The sequence below is a fragment of the Argopecten irradians genome, chromosome 3 (assembly GCF_041381155.1).
Source record: "Argopecten irradians isolate NY chromosome 3, Ai_NY, whole genome shotgun sequence".
NCBI classification, from domain to species: domain Eukaryota; kingdom Metazoa; phylum Mollusca; class Bivalvia; order Pectinida; family Pectinidae; genus Argopecten; species Argopecten irradians.
The window spans coordinates 35,706,954-35,733,422 of record NC_091136.1 but is presented as its reverse complement, the minus strand read 5'-3'; the positions used below and the strand labels follow the sequence as shown (position 1 = coordinate 35,733,422).

The 26,469-nt window shown below is 33.9% G+C and overlaps 1 protein-coding gene across 5 annotated transcripts in view; it reads right to left on the bottom strand.

Annotated features, from left to right (window-relative positions):
• LOC138318398 (uncharacterized) overlaps nucleotides 1-25,543 on the bottom strand; it is a 37,727-nt gene extending 12,184 nt beyond the window's left edge. For 2 of the 5 annotated variants that reach the window (XM_069260714.1, XM_069260715.1), the window contains exons 1-2: nucleotides 11,408-11,626; nucleotides 10,454-10,948 (exon numbers count right to left, since the gene is read on the bottom strand). In XM_069260714.1, coding sequence (XP_069116815.1) covers nucleotides 10,454-10,948; nucleotides 11,408-11,514 — 602 coding nt within the window. In that variant the 5' untranslated portion in view covers nucleotides 11,515-11,626. The other 3 variants (XM_069260716.1, XM_069260718.1, XM_069260717.1) reach the window with 3 other exon arrangements.
• Nucleotides 25,544-26,469: the final 926 nt, after the last annotated feature.

The window sequence follows — 26,469 nt, the reverse complement described above, 5'->3', positions numbered from 1 at the left end:
TAGTACAATGCAATACAACGTAAAAGCATTCTCAAGATAGGTATCCAGCGGTTCTCACCGGATAAAGAAGCCCTCTGACGTCGCTTCATAGTAATTACCTGTGGTTAATTTACTCTGTTTCATTGAGCTTGTTGGATGGTTTCATCCAGACATTGCAAGGAGAAAGAAAAAACCGTAATTACATCTCGGCACTTTTCGTTTGATATTAGGCAGCGATGCGATCTACCCGTACTTTCATGGGATCTCTAGGGTTATTTCGGTATATATTAGCTTGTTTTATTCTTATAATGACATATTGATTTTCTAATACTGTCAATTACTTATGCATAAGCAAACTACAATGCGATTATGAATGTTATTTTCGACAATGAGATGAAAAGTAAACGAAATGGTAATTTTGTTGTTGTGTACCCTTTGGGTCGTACGGTTAAGGCTGAGTCTTTTAATAACCTTTACCGTGTCCTTAAATAGACAACATCAATACTGAGCCCGCAAATAAAGGTATCGGTACGAGGGCACGTCAGTAGCTTTTAAATAATTCAAAAGTACACAGAGTAGAAAATAACCCGCCTTAAAATCAGACAAAAACCAAAGCACAACAGCAAGCTTGATCGAATTTAAACCTACTGATGATTATGATTTGTCATAACCATCCATTAATAACATACAATACTTAGTGCTTTATTTTCTATGTTACCTTATGCATAACAATGTATTATAATATATCATTTAGTTTCACGTTTTTGTCTTTTTGCTTCTGTAACCGATGCGTTATTATTTGTCTTTATCCGCGTCCTCGTCATTTTGAACGTATTCGCTAAAGTATCAAATCGCGATCAAGGACTTTTTCTGACAATGGTTGTATCAAATAGAAGTAAATACGATTATTCACAAAACAGTTTATTTGTGTTCGAGCTCTCCCGCGATATCACGAAAATTAGTGTCCCGCGAAAATGAAGTGGATGACAGTATTGTGACCTTATATGGTAACATCGCTTCCATACATTGTTTATGCTTCATAATATGAAATGGGAAATGTACATCTTATTATTGCAATTCTACTATTGCATGCATTGGGTGATGAACAATTTAATTAAAATAACAAGTCACGTGCACTAAAAATATCTATGTAGAAACGAAAAAGCGTATTACCTTATATTCATGAAATATTGCAAAACAATTTTTTTTTTTTAGTTTTTGGCATTAAAGATGCCAAACACGAATATGACATATGGATGTTGTGGTTAATTTTGTGTTATGATTTTCTGATTGCATTTTGTAAAATTATTAGGTTTTTAAATAGAAACAGCTGTACGTAAAGATTAGTTATTGGCGATATCTGTCATCAAGAAGGTATTCAAAATGTCTTAAACACATTGAGGCGTTTTATTTAAAAGAACAATGTGTGAGGGTCGGACAAAACAAATAACCTAAAATTAGGCATGTTTCCTCTAGTTTACATCGTTTGAAGATTACGATTCGTTTATGACTGAAACGATGATGAATCAACAATCACGGATGTTTTGATATGGACGTGCACCAGGAAACTGACACCATCTCTATAGTTACGTGATCTTATTGATCTCAATAACATTTGCAATCATAACAATACAAATGTATACACATGAAAGAAATTGAATTGTTGTCTATCGTCAATGCATATAAACCTTAGCAATTTTACAACCATATAAGAAATTTGATTCGGTTATTGATCTTCTCAATTAAAAAAGCATCATATGAGATGAAATTGACCTAAATGCTAAATAGATGTACACATGATGCTGTGAAGCGCTTGTTAGACGTTTTAAATAATAAAATATTCCCTTGATAGAACAATGACAATTATGAAATCAAATCAAATGTCTCTTAAATCACAGTCAGATATCGATAACGGTCAGTGTTTGTGCCAATATCATACGCGAAAGAATAATAGCAAACCCCAATATAAATCTCCTTGTTTGATATTATTGTAGACATAACACGTGATCTTGACAATGTTTGTTCTGTGACATTTTCATTACGGAACAGCTTAACACGACAGACACCCATTGAGACAAATCATTTATATCTCGGAACAGCCCCCATTGATGAATAACTCAATAGTTTTTTTATTATCGACGGTTACCTGACTATATGATTACGATTCCTGACATTCTGGAACAAAGCCTTGACCCACATGAGGAATTTGCTAGGTACATATGTACTGGCATTTGCGCGGTTGTTTTTCTCAGAAAGTTCCAACTGTATAACCTCTTGTGCTTCTCTTCAATAACCATAATTATTCGAAGAATTTAAACACTATATAAATTATCATAACCCATTTCTATCTGATGTGCATCAAATGTAACAGCTTTATACTTGATCAAGACTTTAATCGATTTGAAACACAGACTTAAATTATCATTCATGACTTTCACTTAAAGTCCCAATATCCGTATCTGTATTATTTTTATCGTGAATTTGAAAAATATTGAAAAAAATCCTGATGTAAATAATGCAGATGAGCTATTCGGAAACTTTTGATAAAAAATCAAATAGATATTGAACATCGCTAGGTGGGTCCCATTTAGTCAATAAAACCTAAGTTAGCCGACATTGTAACGTCGATGCCGAAAGCGTCATATGACTAACGTAACTACGTAACGTCTGTCATGAACTTTCTGACTTCCATTCGGCAACCTCTATGGCGACCAGTTTAAACTTTTAATAACGGCTGTACTAAAATTATTAAGAATCAATTATAGATATTCTTTGATATAACTTAATTTCAACTACATCTACAAATACTAACAATATCGGGGTCGAATCTGACTTGACTTTATGTTGATAGTTACGCATAGTTTGGCTTTAAATTTACCAAACACAATTTTTATAAAAAAAAAAAAAAATGACCATAGTCGATTTATGAAGGAATATTGTTTTTAGAAACACTATGCTATTGTGGACTATTATAATACAGTAGTTATTCTAGTTCTGACCACGAAATTGTACCGTGTAACCACACTTCATTCATAAGGAGGTCACCTTCCCGCCACTTAAGATGACAGCTTCAACAAACCATTTGACGCGCGCGCTTCGAGTAAGACTGACGCCAATGACACGAGCTGAGCTAGGGTCAAAATACACGTTATATATGTCAGAGGAAGTATGTCAAATAATTGGCCATTCAGCTCTGGCTTATCATGCATTTCATGAAATAGATAATCATCTCAAACTATTTCAGCGTGCATATCACTAGTAATCTCAAGAACAATAAATTGAGTCCATTGGCGTACATATATTGTCTTACAGGTAGGACATATCGATCGTCGTGAATGGTGATTAAAACTGTGATCTTATCGTTTATCGTCTTCCTAATTGACCTCGTCCTTCCACACGTCGCCCTTGACACAGTCTCCTTCCTGTTTTACATTCAGCATAAAAGAAATGGAACGACTGGTTAGCCTTTTACCAATCCAATGAACGACCCGAAGTGGTACAAGGAAGTTAAACCTAATAGGCAAATCCAATTGTAGGTCATTTGATGCGAGCTACTAGTAGCGTTCAAGCATTGACCATCGATGGTTGATGTTTCTTCGGCAACAGTTGGTTTCTCCACAAGAAAAGCATGGTATTGGTTTAAATGACAATAACTTTAAATGAACATACCAAACAATAATTATAAAGATGATTTTTTTACAAATCAAAAATACGTTAACACCATCCACCTTCCAGAACACAAATCTCGCCTCCTGTTTTTTTTCCCTACCTCTGGTTAAAGACCACCTGCGTAATAAGCCCACTTTCAGATAGGGTACCAAATGAAAAATATTAACCCATTTTGGTCTGTGTATAAAGACCACTTGGCTATATAGACCATCTTTTATATGGCCCATAGATGGTTTATTATGAGCAGGGTCGTCTATATCTCGACCGATAGAGGATGATTGAATCTTTTCCAGATTACCTTGAAGGTTTTTTTCTCTCAATTATACGACCCAGATGACGAATTATATGTAATAAGGATCCCACTGCGTTGTTTGATAGCAAAAATCAATTAAAGAATCAAGTTAACGGAAATATTGACAGTAGCATTATGACGAGGTTTTGGTTCCCACCTGTCATTGTGTATTTGATACGGTATCACCACAGGTGAATATGATATTACACAGGTTAATGATTATGAGTTTGTGTTAATGAACGATTGAGATTATCTCAGATTCCATAAAGAACATAACGGTATCAGATAATTACATTGCAGTAGGTTAACATATCATTTAATTGTGGAAGGATATGGATGTAAAAATCGTGAATAAAAATTGAACCGTCAATAATATAAAAGGATGGATATACATACACATGTAACTCAAAGATCAAAAACATATCATAAATGCTGATATTATAACAAATTCGTAAAGTAAACTCAATTCCGATGAAAACCAAGGCAAATATAAAAAGAAACCTTTTGATTTGAACGAATTATCATAAAAGATATTTAGCAGCATTTAAGTAGAGCCAAGTGTTCAAGGAGAATTAGCGTTTTCAGCTTCCGTGACAGCACCAGTCAGTCAAATGTTAAATTTTTTACTTTCAAAATAATTTGAACAGACATCTAAACTACTGATTTTCATAAAGATTTCAACCTATCCATCTGGTGAAAAACTTCTGTGTACGTTACTCGACTTATGGTCAAAAGTACAACTCACCCTAATTATGTGCGATAAACCAACTAGAAACCAAATTCCTAGGGAAAACCACTCGCACCTATATCATCTTATATCCATGATAACGACAGGCGAATCTGGTTTATAACATCTAGTTTTTACAGCTTTTAAAGGTGTGAAATTTACATCATAGCAATACAGTGATAGAAGCCACAACACCAATAAGTAGAAATGGTATTCGTTAGAAATCTACACAACTTCCCACATACGTTTGAACTTTGTGATTTTATGACGTTCCACATAGTTACCTAATATGAGTGGCAAGTCGATCGGGTATGGTCACTAGCATTGCTTTCTAATGAGAAAATAACGAGAAAAGAAGTTTGGACGGCCACAATGATTCGGTGTCCATGTTATAAACAAAATATTAAGCAAATGGGATGAATGAAGCTCTGGTATTAACATCATATACGCTCCTCGTAAGATATGTAGATAGCTTCTGCTATTCGTAGCCGCCATGAAAATTAGAAAAATACATTAAATTCCTATATTTACATAAGAATGATTTTTATGAAAATAAAAATTATTGACAGGTTATTACATTATATTAAAAATTATGACACCTATATACGACTAGAAAGGAGATTAATCGAACAGCTTGCTGACAAAGTCGTTCCACAAAGTCGCGTTTTCAAGCTTCCGCCTTCCGATCGATCTTTTTTTTTTTGCAAATGACAAACGATAAACAGAAATATAGTTAAAATTTGATTGACTTATTACAGTAAACCTCAGTTGATCCTATATGAAAACAACGCATTAAAGATTATACATAAAAATTATTGTGAAGGTCTATTTTCTTATTGATATGAAACTGGCGTATTGTTTGAAATCAGCTGATTGATGCACGAGAATCGTTGTATTCATGGTCTATTCATAGCGTTTTCAAAGGCAAATGTTTGTTTTCGTCAGTCGGTTGATTCATATAGCGACGAATCACCCAGAATGTAAATATAAGAGCATAAATGATAAATTATTTTGACAATCCTTACAACACAGGAACAGGATATTTCATTTATTCATTTAAAAGTAGGATCTTCTTAGCTTTAAAAAGTATAATGTTTCATATGAATTGCTCGTGTAAACGTTGTTTCGGTCTTAGGAATTTATAGCTTTTAATGAAAACAAAGAATTGAAACTGAATTCTTTCCATTAAGAAAACCCAACAGATACACTGGATATATGCACAACCATTGTGATTATGGATTGGTTTAACACATTTCCCGACGATGATCACAAGAAAGTATAGGTAATAACAGTACCAATACTGTGATATGTATATTAACTGGACATCAACATGTTTTGACAACCACTCCTATGGTTTACTCATTTGCGTTTGGTTGGGATATTTAAACTGAAACAGTGTTTTCTTTTTTTACATACAGATGTTTAACTAGCCGTCAAATGCCACCCATGGATGGTGTATCGCCTACCTAAACATTCATTGTTGTCTTTGTTTTTGCTATATCAATATCGCTGACTAGATGTACTATATACTTCCCCTTTAAACACTTATAAACACACAGAGCTCCCTGTGAAGGGTTTCATCAGTCCACATGTGGGGTTATACATTCAGTGAAGCCCTATGTAACGAACATGTGTATCCTCTTTACATGCTCTCATAAATACTACCGATGGAACGCTATTACGGGAAATGCTTCACTCTCGTCATTCTACCAGCTGATACGAAAAACGACCTAACGTTATAACAGAAGATTGTCGTGCCGGATACAAAGCATCCGGAAGGTCACTTCAACTGAACATCTGCTTTGTTTATCCTGTGATGTTGATAACACACTTTAAGTGTCCATCTTTTGTAAACAAAACAAACTTTTCAGCATAGTATATATAATACACAATCACCCGTAAGCTATGTAGATGTGTAGACTAGCATATAACGTTCATATTTCACTCTGTATTGGGATGTCTGTCTCTCACATCTCCCTTACAACCAAAGATATGTATGTACACAATCTAAATCACTCCACGCATTCCTACTGGTCATGACAATGTGTGTGATGAACGAAATGGTAAAAACGCAAAAATACCACTGAGTGCTTTTTGTTTTACCCTACTCATCCCGGAAGCTACTGGAAACATGTCTAGGGGCCTAAATAGCGATACAAATATATAACAACAATGACATGAAGCATTGCATTGTGGATATAACTGTGAAAGACGTGTCATAATAGCACTGATATACCTTGAATAATTTTCATAAACTATAGACTAAAATATTGAACAATGTTTCCTCCTATGCATGAATGTTAGACTGGCCACCAGTCTCTAGCATATTTTAAAAAAAATCACTAAAATTTGGCTTAATTATATTTGTCTTTACTACATGCCTGATTCTAGACCCCAAGTTTTAGTAAAGAACTCTGCTGAGAAAGTCTGGTGGCCAGTCTACATGAATGTATATATGCAGGATTTCCTCAAATCTATCAGGTATATTTAGGATGGGCTTTTTCATAATGGTTATACATTCGTATTTGATAAAGACATTACTATTTCAGTTTAAGACTTGGTTTTCAACAAAACTGCGTTTTCTTAATTATCTACAAAGAGACACTATATGGCTAAACGTCCTATTTGTATCTCGGTGTAATACTCCTACACTATCTCATTTTATTTTTCATACTTTCAATCTCAATAAAACAAACTTTGAAATTGTTTGCATGTGACAACCAATCATCTGTCATTCAAATCTAGGCTGTGTTCGCCACGACATTTACACATGCATGTGAACATGTGAACGTGATTTAACAATCAATAGTCATATCACGGAATACACAGAGTACGACAAAGCAGGATCCGAACGACAAGGTGCCTGGACTGGCGACACGACGTCAATTTACTGTCCAGCCACTGTAGCAGATTGATTGGCAATTAGGAAGGTGAACGATAGTTCTCTTCCAGGCTTAATAGCATTTTCTGTGTATGTAAAATGGCTGTTTTATACCTGTATAACGGAAATTATTCCAACTCATACACACACTGTCAATTCCGGTTCTGGCGACATGATTTGACAGGTTTGAAAACAATTAACATTTACATGTTTATAATGGCGAATCCCTTGTGGGTGATTAAACCCTCAGTAAACGTGGTTCAAAAATGAATCAATGATATCAGCAAGATCTACAACGTCATCGTCCAAGAAACAAAATATCGGCTTGAAATGTACTGTTAGTGGAATAAGAATAACACCTCCAGATTTTGAATCATAACCAATAAGCATTGTGAACACCAAACCAATCACAGAATGTTTGATACTATGGGTATGTTTGCAGTAATTTTTACTTAATTAGACCAATATATTGAAATCGTTTTTGCGAAGTGGCGTCATTCTTTATATCATCCATTCCTTTTTAATAGTCTACGTTGTTTTTAATAACACAACTACACAGTCGCTACGTTAATTAGTTTTAGGCTAAAATTAGCTTTCCGACATTAAAGCAGTACCTTTAGTTAAGTATCGTTTTATCCAACATGTGGCCATAGTTAGCGAAAACATTTGCTATCAAGTTTTATTGGAAATTCGCTGTTTGCTTTTAAAAGTTCTGGGGGAGACAATAAACTGTAGTTGGCAGAATGTGTAAATATTGTGTTATTAGGATGAATGTTGACTTGCATTCGTGTATAAAAGAACGTTTATATATAAACCAATGGTGTTCATACATCATCGTTCGTTGGCTACAGTAGATCAATTACTAGATGGAAATAGAAAATAGGTAGCGGGGTAAAGTATATGAGATATGTTGATATTTTTTACGCTAGAAGCCATGCTATGATTCATTATACTTTTCAGTAACAAGGCGAATCGTTTGTTTCTTTATATTAGCTAATTAGTTTTTGGCGTAATTCCAATGATATCTTTTGATAAAAATTACATACCAGAGAACGTTATAACATGTGGCGACCCTGTATGTCACTCTTTTACTAGCCTTTCTTGATACTCTACTTAATTACCCCTGCCACTCCTCCTTCATATGTTAAACAATCCAATATTTGCTTTACAGACTAGTTTGTTGAATTGACTCGGTCTAACTCACTGAATAAGCAAATTGGAAAAAAATGTTTTTTACGAACAATTCTCCAAACTCGTCGAGAAATTTACGTAACTTGCAAAAAGTTTACCATCATTTTTTCCCTTCGCCATTTGTTCCTGATATATTATATACTTGTTTATGATTATAGCATCATTATACTAAAAGAATTTTGGTTATTTTTTTGCGATTGATTAGCCTAATTGCGTAATTAATGATTGCAAAAGGATGTACTGTCATCACAAACTGATAATATCCTAGAAGACACTGAAGTAGGAATTTTCCCTAAAGGTCAACGGTTGCCTAAAATAAGGAGGCGTTTTTTCAAACCTTTGATGGGAACAAACAATCGCAAAACAATAAAATTTACAGGTGGCCAGATTGCATATGTTATATAAATGTTGATGGAACAAATATAATATCAAATACCAATACGAAGCATATTGATTCTTGAGCATGTGATATTCTGTTCTCCTAGTAGTTGACTTAGGTAGTATGTGTCACAACAACGAAAATGATACCAAAAGTTAATAAGTTACCACTGTGTACAAAAATACTATGAAAACATATTAAAACCAGGTCCTTAACCAAAATGTATGATGCAATTAGTTCTGACTCTGAAATGTCTGATAATGTCATATATCTCTTCTCACAAGAATAATATCATAAACAGTTAAGGTTAATTGTGTCACTTTTGCCCTTAAATCGCATTTGATGTTATCATCAATTTTCTCCATTAATCAGTGATTGTTTTATTAATGCTGTTCGACGTGGTCTTAGAAGTCAAAACGATTTCTGGTTTTCGCGATTCGACGCTGCATCAATGTTGGTAGATTTGACTTTCACAACTCAAATTATCATCAACCTATGTGATGTAGATTTGACATTTTGAATGAATTTGTTACCTGTGAAAACAATTACAATGGTAGAACTAGTTTACTATTCACAATGAAATGTCATTATTCCCGATGATATCGATGCTAGACCATTGTTACACAGGTATATAATCACTTCGTCATAGCTACACTACCCATCATTTATTGTCCGTGACAGACTTCACTGTGCATTTGCTTAGATATTGACAATAGTTTGCACAATCAAATCACTTGTAATGACAATACACATATTGTTAAATGTTACATTTAGCGCTGGTGTGTAAACTGTTAATCCCATGATGGTTAAGACACGCAACCTCATCATATTAATGGACTGTTTCAAATAACAATGAAACTACAGTGTGAGTATAAATGAGAATGTCGCTGAGTCTTAATTTTTGAGGAACCTGAACAATTCCTGTAGATGGTAAACATCCTATGTTACATCTCTTAAATATGAAACAAGATGTATATTACGGAACAAACGGTACTTACTGTCAGGCCCGTGCCACTCTTGTTTTACATTCGCATTAAATAGCCTAATACATATTTTTCTGGTATACGGTCTGTAAAATGAATCTATAACTTGAGAAGATTGGGGCTTAATTACAAATTAGTTGACAAATTAGTACATGCCTTGAACAATATTCCTACTATTATTTAAATACATTTTCATTCATTCATAATGCAACAATACTTAAGGTCAGTCTTTTTTTAGAAATTCTATTCTTGACGATGGACAAAGCCATTGTCGTGTAAAACTCATTTGCCATAAACTAGAATGATTATTATATATGTATATTGCAGTGTAAAAATAATATTGTATATTTACCTGCATGTTTTAATGTCCAAAGCAGCAACCAAAACGCATGTCCCAGCGTTGAGACAATAATGTCTGTCAGAAAAACTACAGGGAATCACGTGACTGTTTTGAAATGGATTTCCAGAGCGTTTGTGGCGGGATAGTTCCGAAATATCACCCAAAGTTGTATCGTTAGATTTTTCATATTCACTTAGTAAATTTCCATCCAATGAAATATTTACTTTTGCTTGCTGGTGAACCTCTTCTACCGAGTTTTGGTCTCCGTTTTTGGGGTACCCCTTTGTGTCCGTTTCATCAAATTGACGATGTGTATGCGAGGCTGGGTATCTATCCTGTCTGTTGCTCGACCCCCCGTTTGTCGGATTATTGTGGTCATTGTGGCTCCCATAGAGTTTGTCGGACAGGGGCAGAGACTGCACAATTGCGACAAACACCAGCACTACGAAGAACAACATTGACGTCGGTCTGTCGCCCATAGTAAGACTAAGTACATTTTGTCCACTCCTTTCACAATGGAAAAAAAAACAGAAAAAAAACTTTTTATCGACAGCAATCGGTTAGCATGAATCGGATATACTGGCACTAGAAATCACATGTTTGAATTGCACTAAATCCCACATTGATTTTATTATCATATTATATATTTTCTGAAAAATCGAAAATATCACAATCAACCTATTGGCATTTTAATAAGGTAAGAAATGCCGAATACAAGTGGCCATCCTAATACTGTAATCCTGTGCGAAACTCGTATATCAATGTGTATATATTAATAACCAACTACATACTAGTTTTGTACGTATGTTTTGGACGAAACTATTCCATCTCCAATACTTCTTATTTTTGAAGGTCGACCAGATGGTTGACGTTAAAGTTACAAGCAGCTGCCGGCGAGTGAAAGCGCGCACTCGAAAGTGGCATACTAACTAAACTACCATTGGTCTGAACAGACGAGCGGCCCACCTTTCCTCGCTGCGTGTGATTAACACCGACTGTCTATCACGACTACAGAAGTGCACGCTCGTCTCCACTGGTGGTGGTAATGGTGTACATATGTACCAGAGAGACATGATGCAGGGAATTTATGTACCCTGACTGCATCCTGTCCCTACAAAGCCCCGTAAAGAGTGGGTGTTGGTACTACACACTACGGGTAAAGACTGCCCAACAAGTCCCTGGCCCCCGACAATCACCGTATCTACTCGTGAGTCCATGCCTTGAACACTCCCCCTGCCATAACAATAGCCAATCAATCGCTTTTTCATTCTAGTTTATGGCTGATTGATGAACGAAAGTAATTGTTTAGTTCTAATTGTAATTCACGCTATATATTGACAATAAAAACGGATTTCCCACTTCCGTTCCAATAACTTCTGCCAATCCTTTCGATCGCTTTAAAAATGTAGTTGCCACGCGCTCCCAGTGTCACAGTTTTAACTTCCTTTGTCTAAAACGCTAGATGGAAATACCAGTATGTTATGGCGAGTGTGTAACGAATGCGCGTAGTACTCATACTCAAAATACCATGACGGCAAGAGTGTTACAACCGCAAGTATATACATGTAGGCCGTCACCTAATCGACTGCTTAGTACTCCCTAGCAGTGTTAATGTAAAAGGTGAAGTTTTAATTGCTAAATATGACAATATTCAACAAATCTTGTGTCTTAAGCTTGTGATCGAATTGTACAGCATATGATGAGGGTAAAAATGACGTTATATTATTGAAACCATTGCAAGCTACTATTCCCCTCGTAGTTTTCGAAATTATTTTAAACAAAGTATTCTGAAACTCCCAGTAACGTATTTTGTGTGTGTTTTTTTTGCCATTGATATAAAGTCGATTTTGCTTTCATTTTCTCTGTCACATATACCACCATCAGCCCTTGAAATAATTTTGCAATTATCGACTATTGGTTCCTTAGGGTATTATATGGAATAAACAAATGGGTTGAATATTAATTATAGTTCAAGGATATGAAATTACGTCTATAAATAATAGCTCAAAAGATCATGAAACGATCTTATGTCTAAAAAGTTCTAAAAAGTTTTAATTTATTCTTTGTCAATCTAATATAACTTAAAAAATGTTTGATTTGCTACGTCTAAACTTTTAAAAAATCTTAAGATTGTTTCCTGATCCTGGAATCTGGACATAAAGACAGAATAGGAGACTGTCTTCAGTTATCTTATTATTAAAGTGGTTTTCCAGTTGCTTAAAAGATTAACGTTTCATCAAACAATAAAATGATAATATTGCATTGTTCATTTATCTACTAGTGGCTTCATTCTGTTTTAATTGGCTAAAAAAGGAAAAACAGCGAATCACTTAGTCGGGTTCAACCGACTAAATGCAAAAATAGACCTTCTAAATGGCCACTGTGTTTAGAAAATTGAGATCAGGATAGAATTTTGACCCGGCCACTGGTTAGCTGATTAATTATTAATTTCAAAATTAACCATGTTTTCTGACAGGTAATTACTCCTAAGTTACAATTATATGAAGTTGGAAATCCAGATTGAAATTTAGGCTCTATCTATTAATTTTAATAATGATTTGGTAAAAATATTGGAATTTTATGATTTTTCAGTGTAAAATGTACATTAATTAAAAATGGCTTCCCTGGTTGGAGTTTGAGCTATAGGACCCGATTTTATTTTTCTATCCAGTGTTATGTGAGAACCTAGACTTTAATAATAGAACACAGTAGCTAACTAATATACAGCTGTTTTAATAATACAATACAAAATTTAACACTGTGGTCTATATAAAAGCATTAATCGGCTTGTCTCTAATACGTTGGTACGATATAAAATCATCTCGCTTCCTTCACTAACCAATTCTAAATGATCCAATTAGCTAACTTCCGTAATGAATCTATTCAATATTGATATTTTAACAAACCGTCTTCATTAACTTTAATCTATATAAAAATGCATGGCGCATTTCTACGTCGGTCTTAGAATGTCATGTCAACTGCCGATCCCTAGTGATAACTAATGTGTATTCTTAGTAAAGTACAGAATGCATCTTCATAACAATATCTAATGGCTATGTGTTTTCATTATTTTATTGTACCTGTTTAACGCAACGAATTGACACACATTAAATCGATAGTATGTGTTGTAACAAGATATGAAACAGTGCAATCTGACTTAATTTGATTGAATTTCAAACTCTCGTGTGACGCTGTTAAAAGTGAATGTTGATAAAATTAAGGTAAATCGATGATATGACTTTCCTTTATTATTTTCTGGGAATATAATCAAGGGAAAAAAATAACACGGTGTGAAACTTTATAATTAGAGAGATTATTAAGATCTTTCTGATAATCAGTTAACGTTTTGTAATGGAAATTAAGTTCACTTGGTTACCTAACTTTGTGTGGGGCACTTGTCAATAACCTTTGACCTTTAGTCCCATTCAGACTCCTATAGTCCATATGGCTTATAGGAGGCTATATATAATATTTGGGTCAATTAAATTTTGAAGTTACTTATGATGAATTCCCAATTTTAGAGATGCGTATGGTACAATGTATATAAGACAAGGGTTTTAACATCTAATTTCTTTATATTTTTGAACAGTTAAAGGATACAAGAAAAAAAAGCAGAAAACAACTGATACTTTGCGGAATAGTAGACAACGTTTGTTTGTTTGATTAATTAACGTCATATTAACAGCCAGGGTCATGTAAGGACATTGCCGTGTGTTGCGTGTATGTGTGCGAGGTGTGTGTTTCGGGAGACTGTGGTATATTCGTGTTGTGACCTCTTGTATAGTGGAACTGTAGCCCTTTTTATAGTGCTATATCACTGAAGCATGCCGCCTAAGACACCAAGCAACACACTCCACCCGGTCACATTATACTGACAATGGGCGAACCAGTCGTCCCAATCCCTGTATGCTGAGCGCTAAACAGAAGCAGAAACTACCACTTTTATAGACATTGGTGTGTCTCGGCTAGGGGACAGAATCCAGAGCCTTCCTCACAGCGGCGAGCCCTCAACCAAAGGCCAAAATGAGGTGGTGTCAAGGGAGAGGTTAGGAAGAAAAATGTAAGTTAGGAAGAAAGAAAAGATAATATTCTAAATGTATTCGCTTTTTACGGTCATGCAATAGGGGCAGCAGGTACAATTCTAAAGCCCTACCTGCAGGACTATGTAGACACAATACTTAGTTTCAATACATTATATATAGAATTATATATTGGAAAAAAAATCAAAAGAAGTCTGCAATCTCTAGCGCGTTTGCAGCAATTGCTGCTCATGAGGAGATCATGTTTAATATTTTAATTCCATCACAAGGACATTCTGTACTTATTTATTTATACAATTATATATATATTGGTATGGCATATGTTATTCCGTCTAAAATAATATCATGGTCTTTCAGATAATCATTTTCTTTTTATTTTAACTATTGTCTAAAAGATTATATTTACTATATTGAATATGGATTTAATGTGATTGATGTACCGTAATTTGCGTTATTGCCAACGCAAAATAAATGTTTAAGGCGGACAAAAGCTCCATATGATGTGTAAATGTCATGTGTGCTAGTTGTGATCGGTGTATAATATGATCAAAGGTCAAAAAAATAACTAACTAATATGAATACGAATCACATCGAAATGTTCTAAGGCTTGTTTTTATTTTAACTAAAATCTTATAGTTTTATAATGTTGAGCAAACAGTTACTTCAAGACATTTTATAAAACACTTACACCATAATTGAAAAGTCTACAGTAGAAAGAATTTCGTAACCGATTTAGTGCGAACATATATGTAATATTTACTAGCACCAACATCAACCCGACAAAGATCGAGAAAGGTAAACAGGCAAATATGACAATTAATGGTATTTGTGACTGGACTATACTTGTAATTACCGACCACACAGTAAAAAAATAAGTTACCTTTACATCTTCATTTGAAGGCTCATTAGTTCGTTTATGTACGAGTTACTTCCCTTGTTGTACCAGTAAATTCAGGAATTTACGTCTCAATTTGTATCTGGGGTCTCACAATCTTACAATATCTTGACACCGCTACAGGCTTGGATCATATAATTTCGCAACAATTGATTTACCAATCTTTTCACCAGCCGACAATTGCCTCTATGTACAGATGTTTTTACCGTATTAGAAAGTTGCTAGTAATGTCGCGGGTCGGACAAGAACAAGCCTTGTGTTGGAGTGAGAAAATGTCACCGTAATGCTAACAGCTATCACACGTCCTAAGGAATCCTCTAATAAAGAGAATACCTTACATTATGTACAGAATAGTATTGTTAGTCATATTGGCAAAGGATCACATACCTTCAAGACTAAAATATAGCTTGCAATTCAAGATTGCACTAAGTCATCTCTCAAAGAAAGGAAATGGCTTATTATGAGTGTAGCTTAATAGGAAAATATTACTGATGAGGCACATGGAAGATTGAAATATTGTGTTTGAACATTAATGAATGCTTCTCAAAAACAAATTACGAGAATGTTACGAAATTGGCCTTAATCACATCGCGATGTGTGTAATTATGCAAACATATTTAAAAGTACATATAGGCATTTCATCAAAAGGAGAAACAGTAGCATCCTAAATATCCCTTTACATAATTGGCAGATAGACCGCCTCTAAAACACGGTGAGTTTCTATTTCTCATCACTCATGTAGCACATCAGGTAGGCCTACTGCACACATTCCTAGATAGGTTGATGGCCTTCATGGGTGTGTATTCGCATTTCTCATAACAATATTACATTGAATGCGAGTATTCATTATTCTAACTTACAGAGTTTTGCACTAAGCGTGAATATCTATTAAAAATTCAACTCTGATATAATTTTAACTGCTTTAGATGGTATTTAATAGAGTTCTTCAATATTCAATTGATTTCCAAGCCAATCAGAAGTCGTCTCCACGCACTGGCAGACGCAATGTCACCTTCGGACTGACATACCATTGATATAATTAGCCATTCGTGATGTCACCAAACTGTTCTCGGGCTTTATTGATGTGTCAATAATGAATACCAAGAAAACATCAGAACCACTTAAATTTTGATATGGTGCGATTAAATGGAACATCATATGTTATTGACAGCCGTTTGACCTACATAAGTGGTAGTAAAAGGTACAAATCGAGGACATCAATAGCATTTTCGTAAGAATATAGGATATTTAAATAAATTGGGCTGTGAACATCCCTATTTTGATATTGTATAGGGGTGAGACGCATACAGCACTTTTCGAAAAGTAAATAATTAAATCTTGTTATGATATCATTCAATACTGGCGCACTATAAAGATACTGAAAGATAACAACAAATTATATCAAAATAATGTCAATGAATAAATCATCTATCATATACAATATCATAAGCGTCTGACCAAGAAAATCTGTACCTATCATATAGGTGATACACATTTTCGCGTTATTTCGTGAGAGAATGTTGTAGGAAATCGTCATCATCAGTAAAAACATTGTAGGAAATCGTCATCATCAGTAAAAACATTGTAGGAAATCGTCATCATCGGTAAAAACTTTGTAGGAAATCGTCATCATCAGTAAAAACATTGTAGGAAATCGTCATCATCAATAAAAACATTTTAGGAAATCGTCATCATCAGTAAAAACATTGTAGGAAATCGTCATCATCAATAAAAACATTTTAGGAAATCGTCATCATCAGTAAAATTATTTGTCTACGCGAATATGGTTAAACTAATTATTGTTAAAGCGAAAATGAGGTAGTTTATAGCAAATGATTTATACTTCATTCATCTTATTTGTTGTTGTGTGAATCTTTAAAGTGAAATGCCATAAAATTATATTGCCAGTATCTTTAAAACGTCATAAAGTAGAAATAAATTATTCCAGACATGGCTTATAGAGGAACGGCTGTGTTTTTTGTGTTCCATCGGTAACATCACGACTTATATTACTGAACTTTCCATAATGTCTTGAAAACAGGAAATTTATGACGTAAGCCATATGCTATATTTGTGTGATCTGTCTGTCAATTGTCACACATAGAAATATGTCATGAGATTAGCGAACATCGAATGATTATGTTAGTAAAATACAAATATGATTTTATTAACTTTGTTTTCATTTTGAAAGGAAAATGAGACATATATATGTATATAATGTACATTTATATTTCATCGTTTATGTGAAGAAGTCGTTACATACGTAGGTTTACTTAGTAAAGACAATACACAGGAAGAAACTCCTTACCTACATACGCTCCTAGTATTTGAAATACAAAGTAGATGTATTTTGTAATGTAGTACTAGATTGCAATCTTTACGGAGTAATTAAGTAACGATTTATTAATTTGATAAATATAAATATTTTTGTTTAGTCAAATAGATTACGGTAATCAAATTAAAGAAACTTCCTATAATAACATCTATAAGTGTGGTTAACGTATAATTTCGAGAGTTGACGTATTTTTCGTAGAAAATTCAAGTTTTGATTTCCTGAGAGGTGGTCAAGAATGTGTACGTCAGTGTTTTACTAAGATATCAGGTATCTAGAGAAAATGACCTTGTGAAACCTATTATGGTTTAGGTACACCGTAAATATTTTAACCAATACATTATAAAAACTAAGTAAACCCACTGAGGCATGTTATGCTTTTAAACACACAAGTGCGAAGTCATGTGCATGCGATAAATAGAGAAAACTATCTGTATATGTATACCAATCTTGAACATAAGCAAGTTATAAAGACTTCTTATACTACTCATGTTAGGTATATTGGCAAACATAAAGAGAGGATCAGCCAAGGGTACCTAATCTTGCCCCTATGGGAGACGATAAGTTTTTCCTCCTACTCACTTTGCACTCTTATTTTGATGTTACATGTAGGTTAATGTGCAGCCAATGTTGACGAGAATAATATATTTCGAAATGAAACTGTGATATAAAGCTGACGCGATAAATGTTATAATTGTTTTATTATTTTTCTGGATTTTTCACATCTTGAAATGAGTGTGAATCTAAATGAGCATCCCATTTTACATTCTGCTTCATGATGATAGTTATTATCGTATGGATTTTTAACATGAAAAACAACATTTGAAAAGAGCATCAATTTCTGCAGTTAGCGCTTTTATTATATGCACTCGGTGTATGTGTGTTTGTAAAAGCATGTACACCATCAAACTTAAAGCTCCATGCTCAGGAAACAGTTAAAATGTAATTCCTTCTCCGTTGAAATAATCCGCTTCTATGTCAATAACATATTAACACATTGATACTAAGATAATTCTATTATGCTTAGTACTTCATTCAGTGAAAAAATCATAAATATACAGTAGGCTCAGCCTAAACCTAATGTTGTAACTAGGCTAGGCGGAATTTCGAAATAGACATCAAACGCCATCACTATTCAATTGCTCCAAATAATTAATGAATGTTATTCCATTTTTCCTGGTGCCCTATCGTGTTTATGTTGAAAATTGATAAAGTTTAAGCTGTAGTCATCAACTGAAAGTCATCATCATCTTTAATATGAATCGAAACGGTCGACGTCGTCTGTCACATTTTGTGGTTATGCTTAAAACTCAGGCCATCAAAGCGTTTGTTTCAAAGCGCCAGGAACACGCAGCGTTTTGGTAACGTAGACGACAGCGTTATCTAAAAATAGATGTGCAATATACTTTCTCTATAAATTATTTCCGGAAAATCGGGTGATATAGCCTTTTTTATCGGTGATCACATGGATTGGTTTTGATCAATGAGAAGAGACAAAAAATCAAGAAAAATGATAAAATCTGATGTTACATGAAAACGAGGCCAAGGTGTCGCGATTTACATGTATAACATTGAATTACTTAGAAATCCTAGTTAATATAATTAATGCGAAGATATGAGTGACATGTGATTGGGTTACAATTCTAAGCTAATTGTTTTATTCTTTCTGTGATGTTGCTGGCGTCAATTCATATCAATATGAAATGATATCGTGGGAATGTTCCATATGAGGCTGGGCTAATCAGTGCCAGTAGTATGAGACAGTGAAATCACAACCCAGTGGGTAAATGATCAACTGTTTGACAGCGTTACGATCTCAACCCGCTAGTTGAGACCCGCCGATACTATTCTGAGAAAGAATAATAATTGTCCCTATTATTATTTCTTTTAATGTTAAGTTGTTATGAGATGATTGAGTTGCATCAATGTTGAAATATAATTGTATATTACTGACTCGACATAATGAAATAGTTCAGAAAGTGCAAACATATCGATCACACCGGTCGACCACTTTGGTAAGATTACGACAATCCCTGTCTGGATTATGACAATTACAAGATTTTGTACATGTGCAGTTAGTGTCAGTTTAGCCCGAATTTCTAAACTTACAAATTACTAAATCTCATCAAAATATCATTAAAATCATGACAAAAGATCTTTAAAGAGACAGCACTCACCAACCGCTAATCAGAGGCGGTGTCAACAAAACGTATTGGTGGCAGTCGTGATCCAGAGACAATGACATCATGGCAACAATTACATGATGTTGTGAAAAATTATATTATATTTTAGTAACCGTTTACAGGTAATAAGTAAATAATTAATCTTTTGTTTGTGTATTGCCATAATAGTAAATTCATGTAAGGTATGAGAAAAACAACCATTTACCTTCCTGAAACAGATTGACCAACCTCGAACTTTCCTATCATGGTGCTATCAAGATAAAGATGACTTTGTAGTTACCTTAAACAAGCAATAACTGTTGGGCATATTAACATATTGTGCGATTGTTGTTCATTTCAATATTTTAACAGTTGCCATTGGGTTTTTTGTAACATCATTTGACTGCAAAGCGTTTTAGAAATCAGTTATTTTAATCACTCTTAGCATATTTTACGTGTGACTGAGAAAAGGAAAAACCAGATTCCATAACATAACCAGCACCAGAATGTTCCATGCCAGCATGGAGAAATTCTGAACCAGTTGACCAAATTATTTGACGTGTCTCATGTAAGTAAAATTGGAAGTGACGTACAAGTGGTGGTTGTCCTATATGATTGGTGTATCTTATATACATAAAGGTGGACGTGTGATGAATACTGAGGTAAAAGGTGCCACAGATCGTAAAGGATACGCCTACCCTGTAGGAACACCTGAATGCTTTTACCTACTTCGCCTACAACTTCTTACTTCCTGATAGTCATTTCCTACCTGGCATTTTGTAACTTTTATATCCACGTTCAAACCTAAAAGGGTGGGTGGAGCCGATCCCTCATGATCATAATTTTTTATATGTTAGTCTTCCCTTTAAAACACCTATCGCCTTAGAAGAGCGTGAACGTGACATTTAATTTCAAGACAAATAAACCTACCTATCGTCTTGTTTTGATTGTTTAGTATCACGTTAAAGGAAGTTTATGTCTCCCATATACCTTCTAATTACTCATAAAATGCCATAATCCCGTAGGTGACATTTTTATATCAATATTGTAAATTGTTGATATTTTAAAAATGAAATCTGTTTTAACAGTGATGTAAAACTTTTAAGGTATTCGGTATATTCTCGACCTCGTTATTAAAATGAACAACGACCGTTTGCATGAATGAAAGAATGGAAGTAATTTATATTATGAGAATTCTTATATTGCAAAATACAAATATGGAAATGGATGTTTAAAACGCATCTAAACAACAAATGTGTATTGCAACTTAATTATACATGTTAATATTAATTTTCTCGAAGCGCAGAAGGTAAACCATTAAAGGTTCAATGACATGATAATGACATTTAATTATATTATCGAAGAGGAACATATAAACCAAAAGGCTCTGTACATCGAAATACCCATAGATACATCACTTATTCTTAAAAACTAAGAGTACGTGTAGATAATATCAGATTGATACATTTCAGATAATGTAAAAATATGACAGGAAGAATGAAATCGATATCTAGCTTCGAATTTCAAGACGAATCGTATGGTAACACATTTTTCACCTTTAATATCTTTCTTATGGAGGTGCCAGAATGCATATTATATACAGTCATCAAAATGTCATTTATTAGTATTTAATGATGATGAAACAAGAATATTTTTAATAATTTGTTTATTATTTGTCTCACGCACCGTAGACTACCGATGATAAACGTTTTTTATATAATTATGAGCGAATTAAATCAATCTAACGAATTTCATTACAAGAATGATGTTTATTGAACAGTAACGCATACAGTTGTTCATTTACTTCTATATTACATTTTAAATTTTAGAATGTATCTTAAGACAGTTTTGAGTTAGATTCATATTTTGGATGTCCGTTATGAATGTATTGTTAACATTTATTCATCCTTGTTTTTTGTTATTGTTTATTCAAAGTTGTGATAAAGCTATTACAGTTTATGTTAATATTTTCCATCGAGAAGTCTTACTGGTACTATATTTCAACTGGCTTGCTGCAGGTACCCACACGACATCTACGTATCTACCTACTGACTATAGACACCATTAGTAAAAGTTGACAAACTTGGTTTGGGAATAGGCAAAAAGATAATGCAACATTAATGTATTGGTCAGAAGCTCTAACTTCTAATGTGAAGCAAACTTAAGAAAGAAAAGAGCGTGAGCCCTTTAAAGGTCAGTGTCACAACTTATTGGTGGAAGTTAGCCTTAAATCACCACGTCGTATCATGTTTGTTATGACTTGTGGAACATCTCCGGCGTTGTCACGACAACACCGCATGCGATCTTATAGGAGTGGTCATATCATAAGAGATTTTTATCCCCCGCTTTCTCCGAAAAGCATGACGTCACAGTGATTTTTTAACTAATGAAATTCGGTTCAGGTTATATTACATTAGAATATGTGCAAACATATCATATGTGCAAAGTCATTGGATATCAGGCGGAATATGTGATAAATTAAGGATATAACTTGTTTCTTGATGAATACCAGTTATATTTCATCGAGTGAGGTGCTTCGCACTAATGAAAAATATCAATGTTACCACCTCACGAGATGAAATATTACTGGTATCATAAAGAAACAAGGAATATTCTGTTTATTACATTTGTTTTCTCGCTTCCATTTACAGAAGACCCTCACTACTAGTTCCACCAAAGGTTATCCCGCTATTGTATTTATCAGAGTTAATTGCGATTATTACGTCAAATTTCTATTTAAAAATATGACGTCATATTTTTTACACAAAAATGTGACGTCATTTTTGTGCACAAACTGATGACATATGAATCAAAATGATATTTTCACTATCAATATTGCCTTCCGATTGGTCAAAACCGAGTGAAAATTCAAAAGTGATATTTTCAGTGATATCTTCACTCCAGTGAAAATATCACTTATATTTTCACTATAAAACTTATATTTCACTACGAAAAATGCAATAAATTTAATTATCCATCCACATACATTATACTTAAATCCATGCCATTCATTTCTCCACCTCCCACAAGTATTCCACTATCCGTATTGACAGATTTGACATGTCTTAGCACCTATTACTGTCTCCTCTCGCTTGTCAAAATTAGCCCGAGATGTTGTAGTGATCGGGAAAGATGGAGGTATCACAGTACTATAATTTAGCAATAAAGCATTACACGCAACTAGAATCACCCACGCCACCCATTAATCGAATTGACAACAGACTGTGGTGGACAAACGTCGCCCAAGGGAATTGCTAGGAGAAGACCAACCGATAAAGAACTACTTCATGTGCCTCGCACACAAGTAGACTACGGAAATAGATAAGGATGACGCCGTGTTTAATATTACATATATAGAAATGGAAAGTAGTTTGTACCTGATAATATATCATAAAAGATATCCATAGCTATATGCTTTATGTCAAAGCTAATCATAGTTGATTTGCATTTTTCTGTGCTTTTGCTATTTTTCAATCTCAATACTTTATATGTTATAAACATATGGTGAAAGAAAAAAGAGGACATTGACATTTATTTAAGATATTACAAAATGTCTTGTACTTTAAATTAGCGTACATTGTTTATCTGTTTTGGCAGTTTAGGAGTGGTATTGATGTTAAGCGTTCACTTTTATGAGAGAAGTACTATTGTTACCTTATTTTGAAGTGTGTTCTATTATCTTAGTGAATACTGTGTAACATGAAAATTTCGTTGTGTCGAAGTTTCTTTGATTTTGGGGTTGCTATGGAAGCACGAATGCTAAACAACGAATTATGCTTTATACATCACTATTACCGTTGGTTCATTGGCTGATCAGAAAGCTCTAGACCACTAGAGAATGTATCCACTCACAGTAATCATGTGATTCATTCACAACATTAAATGGCGACTGTTAGAAAGTATTTAAACATCCATTTATGACTTAAAATCACTAACAACACATTCCGTCTTTGCATATATGTATAACAGAACCAGAAAAACACTTCGATCTATGGTCAGTACCTGATTACTAAAAGCACTGTAAAAATGTATAATGAAATTCTAGACTCATTTCATGGGGCTGTAGATGTAAATATAATGATGATTTTTGGCAGTAATGCCAAAAATCATTTTTAGCTCTTATTTATACTGGTAGAATCCTATGCGTTGCAAGTATTGTATTTACCAAACTGTTGGTAACTTTTGATGGTAAATAAGATATCAAATGACCTTCTTGATTCGTGAGCATGAAAAACACGAAACATGAAACTTTAAGCAATGATGTCAATATTTTTTTTCATCAGGATATGAAAAATATTTTGTTTGCAAACTGTGTGAATCCTTGTTTTATTTTGTTTGATATGTGCTTAATGAAACCGTCAACGTCTAATTGTATGGAAATAAATAGATAAAATAAGGCAACAAAGAATAAGGAGCAAAAAGCAAAACAATCGTTACATCTAAATGACGTTATCTTTGGGGATAATCTCACAAGAACTGGTTCCAATTTCGCGATTCCCAATGAACTATTTCATGGCGGAAAAAGCAACGGTATTACAGTATAGATGAAATATAGAAAACAAAACCTATTCGTTAAATTGTTTGGACGCAAAAGCCACAAGGAAATGCCTTGTAACATAGTTATCTGGTCGCTGAGACGATAACGCTCGTTGACCTTTCTCTAGTCAGCCCTGGAGCCATCGTTGATTATCAGCGTCAAAGATTGATCGCCTTTTCAATGTTAGATGTTTGAGTGGGGACAATAAATATTCGCGTTACATGAAATTAGGGTCACTGGTAACAAACAGGTCTTAATTAGATACAGCTTCATTTGATCCATCTTTAGAAATGGATATTATTTCAATTTTATGACTATCATTTCGTAACATACGATTCCAAATATTCTAAATTTGCCAAGGCATAGAACGAAACCATTTTGTTCCGCTGTCTTTACTTAATGGCGTCATGTCATTATCTTGATTATATCGACACTCGGTTTATTTGAGATTAATAACATATTCCAAAATAATACATAAACTAATAGACAATTGACAGCATAAATAATAAAGGATCCTTGGTTACAATGTTTTTTTCCAATTCATGGTCAGTCTTGGTCACTTTAATTGTTTACGTTAAATCATGTGGTTACGTGACTCGTACGAGGGACACAACCACCAGAAGTCTAACGTGTATTGATGAATGTCATAATCATCTGTTGTAATCATTGACAAGTCATTTTGTCAATAACATTTCCTTACATAGTTTATGTGTGACGTCATCGGAACGTGAGCGTTAATGATTACGACTTGGTTTAACAGCGAAGAATGTGAAAATTATTTTCTAGAAAACAAAAAGAAATTAAAGAAATTGAACATTATCAATAATACACATTCAACACTTTGGACATTCTTCATGTTTTTGTTATCTTCCTACTGTTGATATTTGAAGTGGTCAACTTAGCAGAACAATTCATCATCAAACAACATCCCCCTCAATGTATATGTTAATCATGAAATCCGTATAATATTCAATTATAACGTTTACGGATTTGTGAACAAAATAAAATGTATAGGTGCATTGTATGTTATTCAAAAGGACAGCCTAAAAATGGTTCACTCACATTGTGCGATCTGTAGCTAACAGCAATCTCTAGATGCAATGATGTAATACTAAGTACTAACCAGGTAGTCTAAGAAAAATTGACCTTACATGTCTGCCATTGGTCTGATAAACATCAGCGAAAAGGTCTCACGATTAAGTTTAGATAAGGCTTGATATATTCTAACACAGGTCTGACTGTAAACGGCACCAGTCGGGTTAATGTCAGACATTGCCCTCAAACTTCTGGCTGCATTGATCTCACAAATAACCATTAGGTTCGTTGATTTATATTGGAATTAACTTGATTACAAATTGTTGTTTCAGTTATAAATCACTCTTACTAATAATAAACACCTTTATACTGCTAATGAAATTTAAAAGAAGAAACAACATTCATAAGAACATTGGTATCATTAATATGGTGCATAAATATTTTTTAACTGATTGTAGTGCCACATCGCACAGAATACGAAATAGTAACATCATAATTTTTCAAATGCGAAAACTGGATAAAAGACTTGTGTTCCTAAAACATACAGACTTTGAAGTTTGATATCACCTCTTTAAGAATACAACACCGTTTGATATCGTCAATACAAGGTTTTTGGTCGTCTGTGATCAGTAACTAACATGTATAGTTAGCTTTGATAAGAATGCGTTAATATACGGCTGAATAGTTTCAGAAACATCAATTAATGATAACGCAAACTTCGTTCATCTTTTCATTAATTGTAAAATTATCTGCATTCCGTTGGAAATTGTTATTTAAATGAATACATAACCGTATTTCAAAGATTCTGGCTTGCGTTGCAATGATAACATGTACATTAAATTACCTCAAAAATGTTGTTTCATTGATTGAAAAACTGCTTAGTCAGTAAAATTAAAAATGATTTTGGTAAAGCTAGGAACTCGCATACTGTAAATTACTTTGATTTCGTAAATACTTTATTATGAGGGCGTATTATTAGGTACACAAATGCATAATTTCGTAAACGACTGTGGTAGATCCAGTATGT